Source organism: Oryx dammah, unplaced genomic scaffold, assembly GCF_014754425.2.
Source record: "Oryx dammah isolate SB20612 unplaced genomic scaffold, SCBI_Odam_1.1 HiC_scaffold_2, whole genome shotgun sequence".
NCBI classification, from domain to species: Eukaryota; Metazoa; Chordata; class Mammalia; order Artiodactyla; family Bovidae; genus Oryx; species Oryx dammah.
Window position 1 is genome coordinate 75,794,285 of NW_024070186.1, and position 24,254 is coordinate 75,818,538.

A 24,254-nucleotide genomic window follows, 5' to 3' on the forward strand; every position below is an offset into this window, starting at 1 on the left:
CACAAATACATTAAAAGAATGAAACAAGATATACTCTGGTAACACTAGTTAACTAAGGTGCTTTTATCAGTTATGAGGAGCCTGGTGTGTTCATTGGGTTACTAAGAGGAGGACACGACTGAGCAACTCACACTTATCACACAAATTTCAAAACCAAGACTATTACTAGGGATAAAGAGAGTCATTTCATAATGATAAACAGGTCAAGCCATTAAGACCACATAACACTCCTAAACATTCTACTTCTAGGTCTTTACTCAAAAGGAATGAAAGCTGTCTGTATGAATACTTGTATATGAATATTCATTTTATTTTTAATAGCCTGAAGCTGGAAATAACCCAAATGTCCACTGATAAATGAATGGATAAACAAATTGTGGAATATCTGCCTGTATACTAAAATACTAGTCAGCAATAAAAATATGCTAATTATTGATATACCAACAACATGGATGAATTTTTAAATTATGCTGAATGAAAGAAGCCAGATGGGAAAAAGTACATATAGTATCAATCTATTCATATAAAATCTAGAAAGTGCACTCTAGTCTATAGTGACCACAAGCAGATCAGTGGCTGTATAGAAATGGAAGTGTACACATAAGTAGAGTGGGAAAAAGAGAGTATAAAGGAAATTATTGAGGCTGATGAATAACTTCATTATATTGGTATGTGCTGATTTTATTGATGAACACAAATATAAAACCTTACTAACTGTACATTTTAAATGTGTATAATTCATTTTATGCCAATTGTACCTCAACAAAGCTGTTTTAAAACAAAATCACGTGCAGATAATATAATACTTTATTACACTGTTGTTTAGTCACTCAGTCATGTCCAACCCTTTTGCAGCCCCATGGACTGAAGCCTGCCAGGCTCCTCTGTTCGTGGGATTTCCCAGGCAAGAATACTGGAGTGGGTTGCCATTTCCTTTTCCAGAGGATCTTCCTGACCCAGGGATCAAACCCATGTCTCCTGAGCCTCATGTACTGGCAGGCAGATTCTTTACCACTGAGCCACCTGGGAAGCCCAATACTCTACATACTGCTATGCTAAGTCATTTCAGTCGTGTCCAACTCTGTGCAACCCCATAGATGGCAGCCCACCAGGCTCCCCTGTCCCTGGGATTCTCCTGGCAAGAACACTGGAGTGGGTTGCCATTTCCTTCTCCAATGCATGAAAGTGAAAAGTGAAAGTGAAGTCACTCAGTCGTGTCTGACTCTTCAAAACCCCATGGACATAGAGCACACTAAAGGCTTCATGCAAAACCTATAAGAACTAATACATGAATTTGGTAAAGTAGCAGGATACAAAATTAATACACAGAAATTTGTTGCATTTTTTACATTAAAAATGAAATATCAGCAAGAGAAAAAATTTTAAAAATCCCATTTGAAATTTCAATTAAAAACCTAGGAATAAACCTAACGAAGGAGGTAAGGACTATAAAACACTGATAAAGGAAACCAAAGATGATTCAAAGAAATGGAAAGATACCCCATGCTCTTGGATTGGAAGAATTAATATTGTTAAAATCACCACACTACCCAAAACAATCTATAGATTTAATGTGATCCTTAACAAATTACCCATGACATTTTCTACAGAACTAGAACAAATAATACTGAAACTTAGATGGAACCACGAAAGACCCAGAATTGTCAAAGCAATCCTGAGGAAACAGAGCAAAGTTGGAGGCATAACCCTCCAGGACTTCAGAGGTACCGTAATCTAAACATCATGGTATTGGCTCAAGAACAGACATATAGATCAATGGAACAGAATAGAGAGCCCCCAGATAAACCCATATACTTGAGGACTTCCCTGGTGGCTCAGATGGTAAAGAGTCTGCCTACAATGAGGAAGACCTGGGTTCAATCTCTGGGTCGGGAAGATCTCCTGGAGAAGGAAACGGCAACCCATTCCAGTATTCTTGCCTGGAAAACCCCATGGACTGAGGAGCCTGGTAGGCTACTGTCCATGGGGTCTCAAAGAGTTGGACATGACTGAGGAACTTCACTTCACTTCATTTCACTTGAAGCTAATTAATCTTCAATAAGGGACAGAAGAATATACAGTGGAGAAAAGATAGTCTCTTTAGCAAATGATGTTGGGAAAGCTGGAGAGCCAGATGTAAATCAATGAAGTTAGAATACACCCTCACACCATATACAAAAGTAAACTCAAAATGGTTTAAAGACCTAAATATAAAATAGGACACCATAAAAACTCTTAGAAGAGAACATAGGCAAAACATTATCTGACATAAATCATAGCAGTATTTTCTGAGATCATTTTTCCAAGGCAAAAGAAAAAATAACCTTAAAATCAAGTAATAATCAACTTATAAGTTTTTGCACAGCAAAGGAAGCCATCAACAAAATGAAAATATGACTTACAGAACAGGAGAAAATACTGACAGATGATGCAACTAGCAAGAGGTTAATATTTTAAGTATTTGACAAATGTGTGTTAGTCACTCAGTCCATGTCCAAGTTTTTGTGACCCCATGGATTGTAGCCCACCAGGCTCCTCTGTCCATGGGATTCTCCAGGCACGAATACTGGAGTGAGTTGTCATTTTCTTCTCTAGGGGATCTTCCTGACCCAAGGATCAAACCTGGGTCTCCTGCATTGCAAGCAGATTCTTTACTGTCTGAGCCACCAGAGAAGCCCAAAATATACAAATGGCTCATACAATTTAACATGAAAAGAAGCTAATCAAAAATTGGACAGAAGACCTAAATAGATATTTCTCCAAAGAAAACATATAGATGGCCAATAGGCACAAGAAATAAAGCTCAACATCACTGCTGCTGCTGCTAAGTCACTTCAGTCGTGTCTGACTCTGTGTGACCCCATAGACGCCAGCCCACCAGGCTCCCCCGTCCCTGGGATTCTCCAGGCAAGAACACTGGAGTGGGTTGCCAGTTCCTTCTCCAATGCATGCAAGTGAAAAGTGAAAGTGAAGTTGCTCAGTTGTGTCCGACTCTTAGCGACCCCATGGACTGCAGCCCACCTGGCTCCTCCGCCCATGGGATTTTCCAGGCAAGAGTGCTGGAGTGGGGGGCCATTGCCTTCTCTGTCAACATCACTAATTACTAGAGAAATGAATCAAAGTCACAATGAGATATCACCTCACACTGGTCAGAAGAGCCATCATTAAAAATTGTACAAATAATAAATGCTGGAGAATATATGGGAAAAAAGGAAACTTCCTACACTGTTGGTGGGAATGGAAATTGCTATAGCCACTATGGAAACCAGTATGGAGGTTCCTTAAAAAACTAAAAACTAGAACTACCACATGATACAGCAATCCCACTTCTGGGAAAAGACAAAAACTCTAATTTGAAATGACACACACACCCCAATGTTCATAGCAACACTATGTACAATAGCCAAGATGTGGAAGCAACCTAAGTGTCCATCAACAGAGGAATGGATAAAGAAGATGTGGTTTGTATATATACAATGGAATATTATTCAGCCATTTAAAAAGAATGAAATAATACTATTTGCAGCAATGTGGGTGGACCTAGAGAATATCATACTAAGCGAAGTCAGTCAGAGAAAGAGAAATATTATATGATATCACTCGTCTGTGTATTAAAAATAATACAGGGAGTGGGAGGAGGAGTAAATAGGAGATGGGATGAAGAGATACACACTACCATATGTAAAAGAGGTAAGCAATGATGATTTACTGTATAGTACAGAAAACTATGGGTAAAGGTCCTGCCTGCCAGTGCAGGAGACCTAAGAGATGTGGTTTCCATCCCTGGGTTGGGAAGATCCCCTGGAGGAGGGCATGGCAATCCACTCCAGTATTCTTGCTTGAAGAATCCCAGGGACAGAGGAGCCTGGTGGGCTACAGTCCATAAGGTTGCAAGGAGCTGGACATGACTGAAGGGTCTTAGCACACATGCACTCACAGGAAACTGTATCCAGTATCTTGTAATAACCTATAATGGAAAATAATCTGAAAAAATATGCATCTGAATCACTTTATACACCTGAATACCCCTGAAACTAACACAGTATTATAAATCAACCATACTTCAGTTAAAAACATTAACAATATCCTTTTGCAAGGACATTTTGGTTACCAGAGCTGTGACTGGATCTTGAGCCATTGTTTAAGTCCTCAGTTTGGCCTACTGTTCAGTCCAGCAGTGAAATGCTGGGGTGCAGAAGGATTGAGTGGCATACGGTCCCAGTGGTGTCACACCTGCTCATGCTACCTTACATGAAATACCCCTGACCCACAGCCATTGAGCACATCCTTCAGGGACTACCCTCTTCCAGAGCACAGAGGTTCCATCCAGATGCCACATCACACTCTCTTCTTAGTAATGGTTCTTGGGCAGAGCTGACTTGTTCCACCCTCTTTCTAAGTCTCTCCATTACCTCATGCCTTCCAGGTGGGCAATGTGGAAAGGATACCAGACTAGAAGCAGAAACCTGGGTTTGTGCTAAATGATGTGCGATCTTATAAAAGTAGGCTTACTCCTCACACCCAACCTCAGCCTTCTCATCTGTTAAAAGACAGACTTGTATTAAAATTGATGTTTAACAAAAGTTGTGAATGACATGAAAAATGATTTTGAATATAATGCTAAGTGAAAAATCTGGATCCAAAATCATATATATACAATCTAATTCCAGTTCTATAAAAAATTTATGGAAAAAAAGACCCCTACAAGGATAGGGGTATGGGTGGGTGGGTGGGTGTATGTGTGTATGTGTGTGTGTGTGGGTGTGGGTGTGGGTGTGGGTGTGTGTGTGTGTTAGCACTGGAAGATTTAGATGATTTTGTTGTTTCTTTCATTTTCCCATACTCTTAAAAAAAATTTTTTTTTTTTACAATGTATTACTTCTAAATTAAAAAATGGAGGGATTTTCCTTGAGACTCGAATAGTCCAAGCTGCTGAACCATCTCAACTGCCTGAGGAACCAAATAAAAACCAGGAGAATGAAGTTTACGCTGTTTATCCCATTTTGTCCTGGGTACTCAGGAAGGGGTGAGATTGGCCTTTCCTGAGCTGACACCCTGAGAAGGACAGGCTGCTCGAGGCCCTGAGCTGACCTCTGGACTCAGTGGAAGGCCCTCTCTGCTATGCTTATGGATCCAGCCATGCCCCCACCTGGCTCCAGGAATGAATAATTAAAGTGAGTGGTTGTAGAACTGAGCTTGGAGCTTGATCAGGTAGGTCTACACAGGCCATATCAAAAGAGAATTAAGTTTCTTCCTCTGGCTTCTGCTGGGGCACCAGGAAAAGGGTGAAATTTTTAACAGATGGCCTGATCTAAAGTGACTCCAGAACTTGGCTCTTTCTTGTTGGCAGAGGCCCCTCTCTGTGGTGTCCACCTGTCCCTACATTCTTGTTTCTGCTGAACAGGGGCATCTAATTAAGACATTTGTGGAAGGTGGCCCAAAAGGAAAAGAATTTGCTACTTAAAATCTCAAGTCTCAAGAGATGAAGAAACGTTGTACCCTGCCCTGGGCCAGCAGTCATATAACCGCCCTTTCATGACTGAACCGTAGGAGGCTAGTACTCTCTCTGCAGAGGAAAGCAATACCTGGCAAATCACTTCTCCAGGAAAGAACTTCCTCTGGAAGTTACTCTGAGACTCAAAATGATACAAATATAGAAAATAAGCATGGTGGGCACATAGGCCAGCCACCCTCTGTTATCGTCATTGTTTATATTTACTCAGGTATCACATAATGACAGCCCTCACTAAGTTCTTAGAAACTTCAGCCACAGAAACAAAACCCTGTCCAGACAATCTGGAACCTCAGGGAATGAATGTAACTTCTCTCAGGCTCCTCTTCAAGTTCCTGATACTTGGACTAAGAAAATCTCTGGACAAAGAGTCTGGGTAAAGAAGAAGACAGCTTTCTTAGTTGATTTTCTTGCTGAGAGTTTAGAATCTCAAAGCTTCCAGTTTGAAGCTTTTCTTTCTACCATAGAATAGAATGATTTATGTCATAAAATACTCTCTCTATTCCACATAAGATTTAAGATTTACTCATGACCTATCCATTCTGACCAGTGGGCCCTCGACCTGGCACTCCTGAGTGAGATGCTGGGCAGAGGAGCGGGTGAGCTAAACTTGGCAGTCTTGCCCTGCTGCTGGCCGTGAAGACCTCAGGAAGGCAGCGATGCTCTTAATTTCGCTTTCTGAAACTCTAGGAGAAGCCTGGAATTTGATTAGTTTATGGTCCAGAGGCAAGTCTCCTTTCCCAACCATGTTCTGCTTTCCATCTGGGGTGAGTGTTTGATCTCATCAGTCCTTCAGTGACACACTGAAACTTCTATAATCCTCTAGCTGCCCTTTTTGCCATGACTAGAGAAAAAGATCAGACCTACATCTAGCATCTGCTTAAAGAAATTCTCTCATCCTAGATCCCTGTTACAGACAGTTCTCATTCTGTGTTATCTTTTATCTATCCTGCCAGGTATGTATGTATTTAGATAGATAGATATCTAGGTAGGTTTGAAAGTATTAGTTGCTCAGTTGTGTCTGACTCTTTGTGACCCCATGGACTATAGCTAGGTAGGTACGTAAGTAGATAGATACATTAAAACTGCATTCTTTATCCGTTGGGCACATCTTAAGAGCTGGAGTTCACCAATGTATATCAATCTTTTCCAAACAATAATGCAAAGGAAAAGAGGTCTGTCTCCCTTAGTCCAAGAGCAACCTGGGAAGGAGACAGTCCCTGAGGGTCCTTCCATGCAAAGGGGATGCCCAGTGGATACATTTGGAGACTGAGGGTATAGACTGAAAGAGATTCTGGCAGACACAATGAATTGAGAATAGGGTGAGTTTCTGGAGGGTGGCCTGAATGATAATTGCTGAACATTTACTCTGTTCCAGGCACTGTTGTAAGCATCTTATACACATAACTCACTTAACCTCTGTATTAACACTTACTGTCATCTCATGTTACAGATGGGGAAACTGAGGCCCAGAGACATGATCCAAACATACCCAAGGTTATAGAGATAGATATTGTCAGAGCTTGGCCTCAAACCCAAGAACTCTACCTCTAAAGTCCAGATTCTTAGCCAATAGTCTTATTGTCTGACCCAGCTTGAATTGATTGTACCCAGGAAATTTGTATTATATCTTAGAACGGAGGTCAAGGAGGATAATATTTTCTTTCCTAGGAGCTTCTGCCCTTGGGACGGTGCCTGTCAATGGAGGAACGGTCTCCCTTTGATAAATGTGCCAGGGAAGGTTCTCTGTCAATCATGACCCAAGAGCCGGTACACAGCCAGCCAGGCATGATGGCAGTGGCCCCATGGGGAGTGCAGCCTTGGTCATTCCCTTAGGACCTAAGCAGACTGGTGCCTTTATGTGGAGACAAACCTTAGTCTAGGCATCTCAGGAGAGACCATTGCTTCCTCTCTCAGTGTAGGAAAGAGCAGCAGCCTGGGGTCTGAACAGTCCTGGGTTGAATCTCTAGGTCCACAGTCACAGTGGTATGGAATCTCTTAGCGCCTCAGTTCAGTGTGTGAAGTGGCGTGATTACAAAGGCTGAGGTGGAGCATGCAGTAAAAGCAGGGGCCTGGCAAATGGGTCGTCGAAACGTTAGCCGGCTTCCTCTCGCTTCCCTCCACTTTTCAAGCAAGTGCATGCGAATATTGCTAGAAATCAACCAAGCCTGTTCTCACCTGCTCGCCCTACCCCCTCTTAGCCATTCCACGACAGAGTCGTCCACCTCAGCCCTATAGCCACTTCTTCACGTACTCTCTCTGGCTCTGTCTCTCTTTCTCTGCTCCCCTTCTCCCAAACCCCCATTGTACACATTCTCCTTCCCCCTCAACCCTTTGGCTAGGCAGATCCATCAGAAGTAAACATCTAATGAGCTGTCGGAAGTCCTGACCTGCCCTTCTGAGTAGATGAGACCTTTTCAAGGGTATACTGTTACATGGAGACAAAATTGCTAGTCAGATTTCCCCTTGCCCCCCAGGAATGAGGTTCTGCCCGCTCCTCCCCCAAAGACTCACCCGTATCAGGGGCACAAGCCTCGTCTGCTTTGGCACCATTATCTGCATTCTGTATGTTGGAATCTGGGGAATAAAAAGAAGATATCATGACCAGCCTCTGTCTTCTAGGTTTTTTGGGAGGTAGGAGACCCCACAAAGTCTGGATCTCTTGGGGTATACCCGTGTCTCTGGTGTCTGCTGGGTTCATGCTCACTTACTGGAGTTGGCTGTGTCTTCCCTGCTACAGCCCAAACTCCAGAAAGGCAGTAACCACACCTTCCCCTGCGCTAACACCCTCAGGGCACACAAGCTGACTGTGCTCCCCAGGAACTGGCAACTTTTGTGGAAGACCCACCCCCACTGCCATACTTTACCTTATGCCTCCTCTTCCCCATCCTCTTCTCTGATTCTGAGTGGCAGGCATTATGAGAGATCTGTCAGACAGGACTTCCTGAGAGGGCAGGAGTCCTGGTTCCTTGATCCCCATTCCCTCTTCCTCCTCATAGGGAAGTTACCATGCACAAGGGATCCTCTGTGAGTGCAGCCTGAGCCTCTGGCAAGCGGGTCAGAGCTGCAAAATCTCCCTTCCGTCTCGGGGATGCTGGTCCAGGTACCTGCGCCACTGGCCTCACTCTTGCTGGCTCCCTCCTTTAGGTGCTCAGCGGTCTCCTGTCGGGGCTTCTGGCTGAAGGCCAGAAAGAGGTGTGTGCTCAGTGGCTGAGGAAGGTCCACCTCCAGGTATGCCTTCATGAACAGCTTGAAGACATCATAGCTGATTGGCTGAGAAGGGATAAAGAGGGAAATGTCAGTGGAGAGACATGAAAAGACAGCGAAGTGAGTGGGGAGAGAAGAAAGAGGAAGTGGGGAGCTGGCAGTGGAAAGGCAAGTTGGAGGGAGTGGAGTGATGGTTGGGGGCAGGAATGAAAAGGCTCAGCGTGTGACAGAGAGACAGGTACAGGGAGCAGGGGTAGATGTAAGGAAGAGAAAAAACTGGTGGTTAGATGTTGGGGCTTGGTAGGACACGAAACCACAGCAGGCTTTTGTAACAAGACTTGTCTAAGTTTAGGCAGAAAAGGGGGCAATGGAGAGTGAGCCCTGGGAATGAGGGCCCTGCTTGAGTCCAGCCCCACATGAGGGTCTCGACTCTAATGAGCAGGACTAGGTCAGTGCCCTGGAATCCTAGTTAAGATGAAGATGGGGACAGAGGGGAGAGGAAAGTGAGGAGGGCAAGACAGGGGCATGGGATTAAGAGGTTCCAACTACTATGCATAAAATAAATAAGCCACAAGGATATATTGTATAGCACAGGGAAACACAACCATTATTCTGTAATAACTTTAAGTGGAGCATAACCTGTAAAAATACTGAATCACTATGCTGCACACATGACGACAATATAATGTCATAAATCAGATGTACTTCAACTAAAAAAAGATGAAGGAGGATGTAGTTGAAAACACAATGGAAAGCAATTGCTCTTCTGTGGTATGTCAATTTTCAGCTTATACACTGTGAGGGATGTGAATCCTGAGGATTCAGGTCCCAGAAAATAAAAAGGGGACAGGCTCCATCTTTCATTACTTTCATAATTGACCTTCTTTGGAGAAACCTCAAGATAACAGGGGGAGGGTGTGTGTCTGGCTCATTTGTTCTCAAAACATGTCCTTGTGAAGGTTTCAGGCTCCAGGAGAGAAGAACAGGATGCCAAAGACAGAACCAAGAAACATGCCCCAAACTAGCACCTCTCCTTGCTGTATGTTGCCCAGTGCTGCCTGGCTTCTGGTCCCAGGTTGGGAGGACTGCCAGAAAGAGCTGCTGCTCTCAGCAAACGCCCGACAACAACAGCACGCAGTGAGTCATCACTGGCTTGGGTTTTGATGGCGTCAGATTTTTCATCAAATCGGCAGATGCTCCTGGAAATCATCTGAAGGAGCGCTGCTCCAAGATCCGCTGTGCAGGCTTTTGTGAACAATAGCGATAAAAATCCCTTTTGGGGAGGCTACTTGGCTCTCCCTGAAAATGTGAATAGCATTTAACCCCTTGTCTCTTCTGGAAGATCTGAGAGTCTTCCCAGAACCAGGAGCTGGCTGGCACATGCACCATCCGGTTTGCAATACCGAGTCTTGGTCCTTAAAACAAGCAGCGCTCTCTGGACCACACTGGGAGGGCGCTTGCAAGGTGGCGTCTCTTTAGCCTCAGGGTGGGTAGTTCAAATATCTCCCTGGCAGAGCGGAAGAAGCCTGATTTGGTTGGACAGAGGATAATGAAGGCTCTTACCAGAGGAAGGATCTCCAAGCAAGTGGTGGACTCACATTTCTGGGATAGCTCTCAGTCTCCATCTCTCTCTTTGCCTTTCCTGAATTTTGTACTCTTTCTGTCCTGTCTCCACTACCTCAGCACTTCAGAATGTCTCTTCCTTGCACATCCTCTGCCATTTTCCCAGTTCACAATGGCAAAATCTTCTCCTACTTTTCAAGTGGAACCCACCCAATGTGACCCTGGATTTTACTTTCTCTGCATCTTATGGCATATCCCAGCACCTGCTTCTCTACCTATGAACACGTTCAGACCACTCTTCCAAAGAAATTACTGATGGCTTGAGCTACTAGCCTGTGCTTCTTTCCGTCCCCTTCACACTTCTCCTCCCCTCCTTAATCCATTCAATTTGGATTCCAGTGCATTACCTCCGAATCTCCTCTCTTGAGGGTTACAAATTCAATGATCTTTTTTTAGATTTTCTCATCTTTATTATTAATTTATTTTAAAAGGCTCTTTTTTTTTTTGCATTGTCCTTCTTTTGCACATTTTAATCAACAAGTACTGTTTATCAATATAGTTTTGAGCTCCAAAATGTTCTGTTAACTTTTTTTGGGGTTGGCCTCAAATTGAAAACTATCAGCATAAAATATTTCTGGAAAATAGTGTACTAAATGATTTAATAAAAATGAAATTCAGTTAAAGTCTTACATAATGCTCTTTAAAAACCAAAGCTGGAAGATCTTCAAACAAGACCAGTGTAAGATTCAGGAGACCTTGTGACTAATATAAGGTCCACCACATTTTCCTCCTTGGGTTTTTCTTCAGCAAACTATGTAGGGCTGGACCAGAAGATCTCAAGCTGTAAACTGCCATTAGATTCTTTCTTAAACTGGCTCCTCTTCCTGATTGTGCTGCTGTGCTGTGCTTAGTTGCTCAGGCGTGTCTGACTCTTTGCGACCCTGTGGACCCTAGGCCATCAGGCTCCTCTGTCCATGGGGATTCTCCAGGCAAGAATACTGGAGTGGGTTGCTATGCCCTCCTCCAGGGGATCTTCCCAACCCAGGGATTGAACCTAGGTCTCCCGCATTGCAGGCGGATTCTTTACCATCTGTGCCACAAGGGAAGGCCTCCTAACTGTGCAGTTTCTGTTAATGCCAATGGCAGCATTATCCTCTCAATATTCCAGGCTCAGCTTTGAACTCCCAGTTGTCTGAGATCAATTCTTGTCTCTTCCTTCTTTCCACTGTTCTTTTGCAACTTCTGTCATATCCAGGTCTTTTTTGTGTCCATGGCCCATCAGCCACCATCCTGACAAGGAATGCTGAAGGCCCTCACATACCTGGTTTCAGACTCCTGTTTCATGTATCCCATCTGGGCCACTGTAGTGCCCCTCCAAGCTTTCTCTGCCTCCACCTCCTTCTGTTAGTCCTCTCATCTTTCCCATCCTTGCCAGGGTGATCTTCCCAAAGTTCAATTCTGATCAGATTGCTTCCCGACACAAAAACTTTCCTCAGCCTCTAATTACCCATGGGAGAGTTGAGATCACTTGTCTCCAAACTTTCAAAATCATGTGCCCTTCTGTTAAGATTTTCAAACATACACTCCCATTTATCTTCACGTACACATTGTATACATGTGTTACTGTGCTGCTCTACTATACACTATAAAAGACAAATAAATTAGAAAAAAATGGATGTAAATAGCAGATCTAATATGCAGCATTGCTGCAGTCCAGTGGATCATCCTGTTCACTCCTTGAGTCCTTTGGGATTCAAAGCCCTACTATAATCCCACTCCAACCTAGGTTTGTAGCTACTTCAAGCTCGGAGACCACTCTGGTCTTTTCTCCTCTGATTCTCTATGTGTACCTCTACACACTGATCTCTGTGTTCTTTCCTGGCCAGGCTTTCATGTACTTACATGAACTACTTTCTTGGCCCAACTCAGATGCCACCTCCTCCAGAAAGCCTAGTATGATCTCTTGTGCCTGAATTGCTCTACTTTTCCACCTTGGTTCCTGACTTGGCACGCTCACATTGCTACCCTCTCAATATATAGTTGATCATGACACACACACTAAAAGGTAGGGATTTGTCTTATATCATCTTTGTATCCCCCACACCATCTATCATGGTATTTCCCGATGGTATTTTAATGGATGTTCGGTTTCTAGTTGGTATACTTGCTGTCGTCAGTTACTGTGGGGTCTCTTCAATCAATGTACCTAGTCTCCCAGGTACAAGACACAGTGCTAGGCACCAATGGGGAACTCACTGGTGAATTAGGCATGAGTCCATACTCTTAAGAGATTCAGTGGTAAAGGTACTGAAATAATTCTAACAGGGTCAACAGTGGTGAGTGCCGTAGAAGAAAAACTGACAAACTGTTAGAACTTAGAAAGCAGTTATGACTGAGCACGTGTTCAATCACTTCTGGCCTTGTCCTGGGGAACAAAGTGGTGAAAAACAAGCCCAGAAACACACAGCATTCACATCAGAAGAGCTCAGAGTGGATTTGATCTCCTTATATCACCAAGACTCTGGAAGTTAGTCTGCCTCAGCCAGTTCACAGCAAAGTGAAACAGAAGCCTCATCTCCCGACTCCTGGTCCAGTGCCCCTGCCATTTTATCTGTCTAGGCCCCGGTGCTGACATCGCGCTCTCTGCCAGTTCCTCTAAGCACCTCAAGTTCAACAGGCAAGGAGATGTGACTAGGGGCCACTCTTAGTGACATCTGGGTTGCAAAAGAATACGTTTTTTTATGAGTACAGAACAGGTTCAAGGTAGCTGCCTGGTTATTGTGTGATGGGTAGGAAGTGGTTGCCCAAAGCAGATAACCAACCGCTATGCAGCACACTGGCAATTCTCAGAACCCTGAGTAATATCTTAGATACTGCCATTGTTCAGACTTTTTTTTTTCTTTTTCCCCAGAAAGTGTGACTTTCATGTGGAAACTAGCTAGGCAATTGTTAATTCTTCTACGGGCTAAAAAGGAAGGAGATGAAGAGTCTGTTGATCACTGTCTTGCTTAAGTCTTACAGTGTGAGATGGTACTGTTACTATCATGTGGTGGATGAAAAAATAATTCTGGAAACATAACCTGCTCAAAGTCATAAGGCAGGAGGCAGAGCTGTGCTTTGTGCTGAGATGCTACCAGGCGCCCCTGCCTTTTTGGCTTCACTGTTTCTGTCTACTTTCTTGAGTCTTCAGCGGCACTCTGTTCTCCAGAGAATCACGAGATGCCAGCGGGCAAGGGTACGCTTATCGTGGCCACATGCAGCCACTCTACAAACTCTTCTTTCTCGCCTCACTTTCCTAAGCAACCTGCCCCTTCCAACAGCTAACTTACTGCTCGTTGAGACATTTTAGCAGCAGTAAGCCATCAAGCTAAGAGAATTTAAACCCTTGTTTCTAAACCCCGTGCTGGCACATTATACCTACTTGAAGCCAGCCACACTGTGAGAGAGAATGAAATCAGAGTGATGGAGCTCCCCTGGGACATAGCAATGCCCGGGTTTAAAGAGCGGTGTGGGGGGCAGCCCAATGGAGGTGGGGGTGGCAGCAAGCTCATAGCAGCCAAGCTGCTCCCTACTTCTGTAAGCTCCTGTGGCCTTCACACCCTCTGCAGCCCTGACCAAACTGTTCCCTCCTACTCATCAGCCTCAGGGTGGACAGGCTGATTAGCAGCCCCACCCCGTTGGTCTTTGTTACTGTTTTTGGAGGTAGGGGTGGCAGTTGGGGGGCTGCAAGGTCTTTGATGCCTTTGACATCCTTTCTACATGGCTTGTCCTCAGGAATGTTCTTTGAAATAGTGCGTTTTCAATCTGGTCCCTGTTTTGTCAAACTTCTTTCTGCTTTACTCTCAGGCGATTGGTGCATTTTATCCATAGCACCTCTCAGGTGTACCCCTAGGGTATGGGCTCTGTTGACTCTCTCCTAGGACCCAGCAGAGAAGGAGGAAGTGACTCAAGGTCTACTGAAAGGATGACAACATGAATAAATAAGCGGCCAGCCTCCTCCCAAGTTTGTCCTTATGGTCAGTAGCTTTTCTGCAATTAGCTCTCATAAAAAGACCCAGGACGAGGGAAGAAGGAGTTGAGTTTAAGACATTCTGGGGAAAGGGAACAGAAGGGCAATAATAATAATAGGCACTATTTTCAGTGTCCTTAAAGTCTTAGACATTTTTCAGAATCATCTTATGTAGTCCACTCATTTGTAAACTTCAAGGTCTTTCTTTTTGATTGTTATTATCTTCAGTTCACAGATGCAGAAACTGAGGCTCACACAGGTGAACTATTCAAGGTCACATTGCTGGTTTGCAGCAAAGGTAGGAGTCTAAACTAAGATCCTGTGACTCCAGGGTCATGGTTCTCAAACTTGGCCCTGCCAGTAGGAAGTAAGTTCTGGAGGGAGGCCAGGAACTGTGCTTCCTCATCTTTATGTCTTCTACAGTGTCCAGCACAGTGCCTGGACTCTCAGAAAACTTTACATAAGCTGAATTTGAAAGTAAGGAAAGTCTTGCATACATTTATTCATTCAACAAATGTTTGTTGGGTGCCTGCTATGAGCCAGATACTCTTCTGGGCACTGAGGACATAGCAGTGAACAAAAATATTCCAATGGAAGAGATAGACAATTAAGTAATTAAGTTATATAGAGTGACAGATGGTGAGAAGTACTAAGGAGGAACATAAGGCAGAGCAGGAAGATACGAAGTGTTAGAAAAGCAGGGCTTAACATTTTAGGTAGAGAACGTGATATCCACTGAGAAGGTGATTTGAGCAAACACTTGCAGGAGGTGAAGGAATGAATGATATGAATAGCTAGGCGAGGAACACAGCAGGAAGAGGCCAGGGCAAAGGCACAGATATTATGGTTAAAGCGACCTTGACTTGTTTGATGGCATCAAAGAGGCTAATAAGGTTGGGAAAAATTGAGAAGAAGATTAGCAGGAGATGAGGTCTGAGAGTAGGGTGGGGGTGCAGATTGTAATGACCTTGATTTTTGACTCTAATAGCAGGTGGGCAGACCATAAGACATTGTGGAACAGGGCAGTGATATGATCTGACTTCAGTTTTAACAGACTGCTCAGTATGTGTGTGAAGAATAGATTTTCAAGGTCAAGAGCAAAAACAGGGAGCCCAGTGAGGAGACTGCTGCAGTGATCTGGGCAAAGCATGGTGGTGACGCAGGTCAGGGAGGTAGCAGAGCATGTAGCGGGATGTGTCCGGAATTTGGGTGTATTTTGAAGGTAGCAATGATGGAGGTTGCTGGTAAATTAGCTGTGAGATGTGAGGAAAGCAGAAAAGAGGAGAGTCAATGATGACTCCCTAGTTTTAGGCTGAATACCTTGAAATGTGGAGCTGTCATTTACTGAAATGGGAAAGACTGCTGGAAAAACAAGTTTTATAGAGGAAGATGAAAAAGCTCAGATAGCTTATGTTAAGTTTCATATTCCTATTTGATTTTCAAGTGGAAATGTCAGGCAAAGGGGTAAGAGAAAAATCAGGAGAGTGTAGTGTCCTGAAAACCAAGTGCAGAAAGCAGAGGAGGATTTGACCAATCATGTCCAGTGCTGTTGAGTAGAATGACTTGAGTATAGCCACATGGAGGTTCTTGGCTGTCTCAACGAGTGGTTTTAGTGGAGGAGTGGGGGCTACATGCTGACTGAAGAGCTTTCAGAAAAGTGGGAAAAAGAGAAATTGGAAACAATGAATATAGACACATCTTTTGAACAGCTTACCTGCGATAAAGGACGAGAGAGACGAAGTGGTAGCTGGAGGGAGAAGTGGAGTCAGAGGGTTTTTTTTAAATATAGGAGAAATAGCAGTATGTTTATTCGTTGATGAGATAGATCTAATAAATAGAGAAACCTGGTGGGAAGAGGCAGAGGGAGAGAAAGAGAGGAATATGTTGCTGAAGCAAGGCCTGTCCGTGGACCAAAGAGGATGGGATTGAGTGTACAAGCAGGGGGCTGAAATGAGATCAGAGTACGGAGAGTTGACCCAGTTACAGGAGAAGCAGTATAGCTAGGTGGGTATATAAGATGAGTATCTTGGGGACGAGTTCTGATTGTTTCTATTTTCTCAGTGATGTAGGAAACAGTCGATGACTAGGAATTGAGGAGGGGAGGAGGATAAGAGATATGAGGAGAGAAGAGACGCTGAAAGGGTGAATGGACTTGTGAGGCTGTGAGAGAGCGAAGTTGCTCAGTCGTGTCCGACTCTTTATGACCCCATGGACTGTAGCCCACCAGGCTCCTCCATCCATGGGATTTTCCAGGCAAGAGCACTGGAGTGGGGTGGCATTGCCTTCTCCAGGGGATCTTCCTGAGCCAGAGACTGAACCCAGGTCTCCCGAATTGTAGGCAGACGCTCTTCCATCTGAACCACCAGGATATGGACTTGGGGAACACAGAACTCCAGGAAGCACCAATGGCTCACTTGAAACTCGGGAGAAAATGTGTTGAGAAGCAAATTCTTTACAGTGAGCTAAACTTCGAGCAAATTGTGGAAAGGCTAGAACATGGGGTTTTTAAAGGCTTGAAATGAAAATGTTCTTACCTCATGTGGGCCATATTGTTTGAGGCTCCCACCCTCATTAAATTCAGCCAAGACATACTTTATCTTCTTGGAAGAATCTGGAAAGACATAATCCATATGTGAAACATTGGTAAACAGCAAATGGGAGCTAGGCCAAGTCAATCCTTCACGTGTAATGCTGGTTATGATGGAGCAGCCCCTCATTTCCAGAACCACATGGAAGAATGTCACCTTTATCTGCCTTTCTGCCCTCTCAGTTCTTTTTTTTTTTTTTTTAGTACGTTTTCACTCTTGTTGTATGAACTATCTTTCTCAAACACAAATCTGATTAGATCATGTCTCTGCTCAAAACATTTAAATGGTTCTTAATTTTCTAGGATAAAGCTTAACTCCCTTTGCCGGTATACAAGTACTTGGTGATCTGATCCAGCTATTCCTTATCTCTTACTTTAACTATTCATTCACTCCATTTTTCAGCCATGTCAAATCACATTTCTAGAAATCTCTAAACACACTGTGTACTCTTCCATGGAGTCTCTTTTCTGCATGGCAAACTTCACTCAATTCTCAGTAGCCAGCTGAAATGCTGACTCCCTTGAAAAGCCTTATTTTACTAGTCAGTTAATCACTCCCTCCTCTGGCTCCCACATGACTTGTACATAACTCTATAACAGCACTTGTCATATAGTGTTATAGTTATTAACTTGCCCATCTTCTGCCTGGTTCTACCTTCAGAGCTATAAGTCTTTATATATCATACCAAGTACTGACATATTCAGAAAACGAAGATCATAGCATCTGGTCCCATCACTTCATGGGGAATAGATGGGGAAACAGTGGAAACAGTGTCAGACTTTATTTTGGGGGGCTCCAAAATCACTGCAGATGGTGATCGCAGCCATGAAATTAAGACACTTACTCCTTGGAAGGAAAGTTATGGCCAACCTAGACAGCATATTCAAAAGCAGAGACATTACTTTGCCATCTAGTCAAAGGTCCATCTAGTCAAGGCTATGGTTTTTCCAGTGGTCATGTATGGATGTGAGAGTTGGACTGTGAAGAAGGCTGAGCGCCGAAGAATTGATGCTTTTGAACTGTGGTGTTGGAGAAGACTCTTGAGAGTCCCTTGGACTGCAAGGAGATCCAGCCAGTCCATTCTGAAGGAGATCAGCCCTGGAATTTCTTTGGAGGGAATGATGCTAAAGCTGAAACTCCAGTACTTTGGCCACCTCATGCAAGAGTTGACTCATTGGAAAAGACTCTGATGCTGGGAGGGATTGGGGGCAGCAGGAGAAGGGAACGACAGAGGATGAGATGGCTGGATGGCATCACTGACTTGATGGATGTGAGTCTGAGTGAACTCCAGGAGATGGTAATGGACAGGGAAGCCTGGGGTGCTGCGATTCATGGGGTTGCAAAGAGTTGGACATGACTGAGCGACTGAACTGAACTGACACATTATTGGTGCTCAGAAGAATAATACATTAGATGATCAAATAAACATCTGAGCAGAAATTTCAAAGCATTTAAAATGTTAATTAAATGGATGGGTGGGCATCAAGCCTGGCAAGGTTCTGTCCTTGGTGCTGAAATAGAGGAAGGCTTCATATGCATGTAGTTTGGAAAAATTCTGCTTTCCATAGGAAGTCATTTAGAAACTACAAGAGAAAATGGTGGCTTTTCTTTTATAAGGGACTTTGGAGTCAAGAAAAGACAATCAATAATTGTCACATCCTGAGTGCATCCTGTGCAGTTACCAGTGCTCTAGACATCAAAGAAAACCAGAGTTTCTGGGTTCTCCCTATCTCACAGGATTGTGAATAAGTAACAGCTTCTCAAACTCCATTACTGCCACAATATAAGCATCTAAACAAAGGGCAATGTCATTAAACGCTGATGTGGGATTCCTTGGTACTTGGGCTCTTTGTATAGAGGGTTATGCTTTCTTAGGCCCATGTAAAGTAGATATGCCTGTGCTGGGCTGTTCTTCATGACTTTGCTGACTTGGATTCAATCAAGCACAAGTTATAATCATTTCAGGATTGAGACAAATTGAAATGCCACAGGAAAACGCTGCTTTTGCCTAAAAATGGACATTTCTCTCTGAAATTCAAAACAGATGTTGGAAAACTAATAGCTCAGTGATATCCAGGCAACAGATGCCATCAGTTTGGGCTGCTTCCACTCAATTCAGAAAACACTATGGAGGGTAAGACACTGCTAGGTACTGTTGATGAATAGCTGGGGACAGGATCTGAATAACTGCGGTAATAATAGTTATGCCTTATTAAAGACCTTTCCTACTCATTCTCAAATACTCTCCCCTACCAAGCTGTGCAAATTTGGTAATATTTTCTTCAGTTGACAGAAGAAGAAAACTGAAATTTAGAAAAGTTAAGTGACTTACCTAACAGTCAGGGTTTTGACTCAGGTCTAGTCTGGCTCAAAAGTCTATATTACTTTTCCTTAAGCACTATTCACTAGTACTTCCCAAACATTTGCTAACACAAGGCACTATGTAATTAATGCTGCCATAATGATATGAAGCTCAAGGAAGCATCGAGTGGGTAAGAAGTAAAAGGAACAGGGAAGAAGTGAAACTAGGATGGAGTAGGGTTAGGGCGGGCACTGGGGATAACCTATGAAGGAGGTGGCATTTGAGACGGGCTATAAAAATAAGTAAGGTTCTGAAAGTCAGACATGAAGCAGGCAGGGTATTCTTAGAAGAGACAGGGTGAACCAAGATATGGAGATAGATGAGCATCGCAGGACCTTTAGGCAAAGTTAGAACGAGAGAGTAGTCAGGGCCAGATTTGTGGGGGGTACTGAATGCCGACTTAAGGACATTGATTTCAAATTGTTAAAAACTTTTTCAGAAGTAGAGGAGCAGAACCAGGTCTGTTTTTTAAAAGTCACTCAGGCAACAGAAGAGGTTAGTATTAGGTCAGATTTCAGTTAAGGGCACATATACATTATACTCAAATTACTCTAGGAGTAGCTTAAATATTGGGGGAAAACACTGTATTTAGGAATAAATTTCAATGGGAGATTTTCAGCTCAGCCAGAGTAGCCACATTTTTTAAAAAATGAAAAATTTGGAGCCTGAGTCTTCCTGGTGTGGCTTCTGCAAAACTAACATAAAGACAGCATTTTGATTGAGAACCAAGGGAGTGATTTCACTTAAAATTTTCATGTTATTGCCACACCTGAGAGATTTCCCAGTTCTCAAGTGCTATTAAGCTAATCCTGGTTTATCCTTAAATGTATGATATGCAAATTTATATACACGTGGTGGTGGTGGTTTAGTCGCTAAGTTGTGTGTGACTTTTGTGACCCCTTGGACTGTAGCCTGCCAGGCTCCTCTGTCCATGGGGATTATCCAGCCAAGAATACTAGAGTGGGTTGCCATTTCCTTCCCCAGGGGATCTTCCTGACCCCGGAATTGAACCCAGGTCTCCTGCATTACAGGCAGATTCTTTACTGACTCAGTTCAGTTGCTCAGTCATGTCCGACTCTTTGACACCCCATGAATTGCAGCACGCCAGGCCTCCCTGTCCATCACCATCTCCCGGAGTTCACTCAGACTCATGTCCATCGAGTCCGTGATGCCATCCAGCCATCTCATCCTCGGTTGTCCCCTTCTCCTCCTGCCCCCAATCCCGCCCAGCATCAGAGTCTTTTCCAATGAGTCAGCTCTTCGCATGAGGTGGCCAAAGTACTGGAGTTTCAGCTTTAGCATCATTCCTTCCACAGAAATCCCAGGGCTGATCTCCTTCAGAATGGACTGGTTGGATCTCCTTGCAGTCCAAGGGACTCTCAAGAGTCCTGTCCAACACCACAGTTCAAAAGCATCAATTCTTCGGTGCTCAGCCTTCTTCACAGTCCAACTCTCACATCCACACACGACCACAGGAAAAACCATAGCCTTGACTAGACGGACCTTAGTCGGCAAAGTAATGTCTCTGCTTTTGAATATGCTATCTAGGTTGGTCATAACTTTTCTTCCAAGGAGTAAGCGTCTTTTAATTTCATGGCTGCAGTCACCATCTGCAGTGATTTTGGAGTCCAAAAAAATAAAGTCTGACACTATTTCCACTGTTTCCCCATCTATTCCCCATGAAGTGGTGGGACTGGATGCCATGATCTTCGTTTTTTGAATGTTGAGCTTTAAGCCAACTTTTTCACTCTCCTCTTTCACTTTCATCAAGAGGCTTTTTAGCTCCTCTTCACTTTCTGCCATAAGGGTGGTGTCATCTGCATATCTGAGGTTATTGATATTTCTCCCAGCAATCTTGATTCCAGCTTGTGTTTCTTCCAGTCCAGTGTTTCTCGTGATGTACTCTGCATATATATGCATAGGTGTATATATTTATCTTATATATAAACATATACACACATGTAGTCATCATATGTACACATTCAAGTAAATAGAAAATGAGGAAAGTGAAAGTGAGGTTGCTCAGTTGTGTCCAACTCTTTGCGACCCCATGGACTGTAGCCTACCAGGCTCCTCTGTCCATGGGATTTTCCAGGCAATAGTACTGGAGTAGACTGCCATTTCCTTCTCCAGGGGACCTTCCCGACCCAGGGATCAAACCCGGGTCTCCCTCACTGTAAACAGATGCTTTGCCGTCTGAGCCACCAGGGAAGTAAACAGATAGAAGCATGTTCATTCTATGACTACTAGCCTCAAATTAAATAGAAAAAAGCAATCCAAGAGATTGCTGGCTCCTGGATTTCCACGAGAGGTGTTTTTCACCACACATTTACATCAATCTCCTTTATAGGTTTTTATGAGTTCAGAGCATCAAACAATTCCTTTTTCTTTTGAAAGGGAAACAATTCCGTTAAAAAAAAAAGGGGGGGGCGGAATCTAATTCTCAAATTTGAGACCCATTACTTTCTCCTTGGCAGCCCTTTGATACTTTATCTGTTTTCTTCTCAACAGATTTCAGGGCTGGGTTTCCCTTTCCCTGAGGAATAAGTGGGCACTGTGCCATCTTTGAAGACAGTTAAGAACAATGAGGGGCTTCTTCAGAGCATTCCTTGATCTCACTTCAGGTGCCACGTGTGCCTGAGGGTGCAAGAGCACAGCCTCAGTAGAGACCGCCCCATCCATGCCTGTGCTGTAAGACCCCATCCAGAAGCAGGAGACAGAGGTCCATTTCTGAGTGTGCAAAGCAGGGCCATGTCCACAGTTCTTTGCTGTAACAACTCCTATTTTGAGTACCTGCTATGTGCTAAGCACTGTCCTAGTCACTTCATGCATTTTATTTAAATCTCCACAATATAACCCTTCAGATAAGTCACTCCTATTTTAGAGAAGAAGAAACTGAGGTGTATGGAAATTAAATGATTCTTTCAAAGACACAGAGCTAGTAAGTGAGTCACTCTTATTTTTAACACATCTAATAGTGTAACACAGTTGTCAGAGTCATTGGATACACGGATACAAGTAAACCAGAAGATAATGCCCTTTCTCCATGAAAATAGCTCTCAAATCAGGCTGCCTGTTAAAATCATCTGAGGATCCCTAAGCACACTGAATCCCAGGCCTCACCCCAGACCAATTAAGTCAACATCTCTGGGGGAATTCAAGAATCAGTATAAGTTAAAAGCTTCTGCAGGTTCAAACATATATATATAGTCAAAGTTGAGAAACCATGTTCTATAATGTGGTTTTATTAGTAGTAATAATAATAAATTAGAATGCTGCTGAAAATGTTGGATAACCATTGCAAAAGGGAAAAAAAAACCTGAAAATGTGCTTGGCTAATATTCCTTATTGTTTAAGTGGACAACACTAAAGAGCTCCACCCAACAAGTCAACTTACTCAGCTGTTGGCAACGTACAGACACATTTTATATTAACTCACTATGGCAGGACCATCAGTACAGTTTTACCTGAAATCAGAAGTTTAGAAGGCTCTTTGCTGTGATCAAGGTTGCTAGCCGTAACAACTGCTTTAAGAAGTTTCAGTCCAAAGTTGTTTCTTAATGCCAAGAATTCTGAGATTTTAACCAAATTGTTCCTAGTGTTTGAGCAAATCCAAAGCCTGTTTATGGAGAGGATCTGGCCCTACTCATAGGCATCTCTGACGCCATGTTTGCATGGGACAAGGATGTCCTCTGTCTGAACAAACAGACACATCTGGAGCTTCAGTGTTCACAGCAGAATGTGAGCTGTGCTGCCTGAACCGGGACCCAATGTTTATGGGCCATCTTCTAGTTAGGAGCCCTGACGACACTAATCAGACACTGATCAATTTTCCATTAAACTTAGAAATAACTATAAAGCAACATTTTAAAAAGAGAAACTGAAAACCCGTTGAAGAGAGTGAAAATATAAAGTACATGATAATTCTCCATTCTTTGAAGTTCCCAATCCATACCAGTGGACTGCCTGGGGATAAGGTTAGCTGAAGCTCCAATAATTTGGCCATCTGATGTGAAGAGCCAACTCACTGGAAAAGACCCTGATTCTGAGAAAGATTCAGGACAGGAGGAGAAGGGGGTGGTAGAGGATGAGAACTTTGGATAGCATCACTGACTCAATGGACAGGAGTTTGAACAAACTATGGGAGATAGTGAAGGTCAGGGAAGCCTGGCGTGCTGTAGTCCATGGGGTCTCAAAGAGTCGGACATGACAGAGAGACTGAACAACAAGAAGGTTTAAATGCAGATTCTGATTCAGTAGATCTGGGTCATTGCCTGAGATTCTGCATTTCAAGGAAGGACTCGAGAGACCCCAATTATGCAGGCCCAAGGATCTCAGTTTGCAAGAGCAGACCTGAAGCAACCTGTACATTTGCATCTGACTAGTAAGGCTTGTCTGTCACAACACACACACGAAAACATGATGCTGAGCCTAGAGGAACACATTCCACACACCAGGAAGATAATAAATGACTCTCACCCCAGGGAAGAACAGACACAAAGAGGGAGAAGGGAAAGCGGAAGAATGAAGGGGGAAAACCCTCGATTTTCCTGCTTCCAGTGAGGCCTGGGATGCATGAGGAAGTTTTATAAGTACCCAGAAAGTTAGGAACACAGTAAGATGCACGAAAGCAAGAGTAGGGTTTTCCAAGGGTCCTAGAAAGGAGGAAGATGATGTCAGAACAGAGATTCCAGGTCAGCAGCACTGCTTCAAAAGGCCCACCTTTGCAGCCAGAACGAGTCAGGCCCTGGGGTGGAATGTGGGAAGCATGTGTAGGAAGTGCAGCATTATAAGCATGGGCCCATTCTCCCAGTTATGCTTCTTTTCCTGTCCTGCTTCTCCTCAGAATGTAGCCCACTGCCTGATACAAAATTGATGTTCAATAAAAATTTATGGAATAAATGAGATCATGGCATCTGGTCCCATCACTTCATGGGAAATAGATGGGGAAACAGTGTCAGACTTTATTTTTCTGGGCTCCAAAATCACTGCAGATGGTGATTGCAGCCATGA

The 24,254-nt window shown here is 43.6% G+C and overlaps 1 protein-coding gene across 3 annotated transcripts in view; it reads right to left on the reverse strand.

The window, feature by feature from the left end:
* The window catches only part of DGKG (diacylglycerol kinase gamma), a 226,662-nt gene that overhangs the window by 139,716 nt on the left and 62,692 nt on the right, over window positions 1-24,254 (reverse strand). For 2 of the 3 annotated variants that reach the window (XM_040252652.1, XM_040252636.1), the window contains exons 1-3: window positions 16,826-17,559; window positions 8,620-8,785; window positions 8,027-8,089 (exon numbers count right to left, since the gene is read on the reverse strand). In XM_040252652.1, coding sequence (XP_040108586.1) covers window positions 8,027-8,089; window positions 8,620-8,785; window positions 16,826-17,008 — 412 coding nt within the window. In that variant the 5' untranslated portion in view covers window positions 17,009-17,559. Of the gene's footprint in view, window positions 1-8,026; window positions 8,090-8,619; window positions 8,786-16,825; window positions 17,560-24,254 lie in introns of those variants that run through there. The other variant, XM_040252643.1, reaches the window with a different exon arrangement.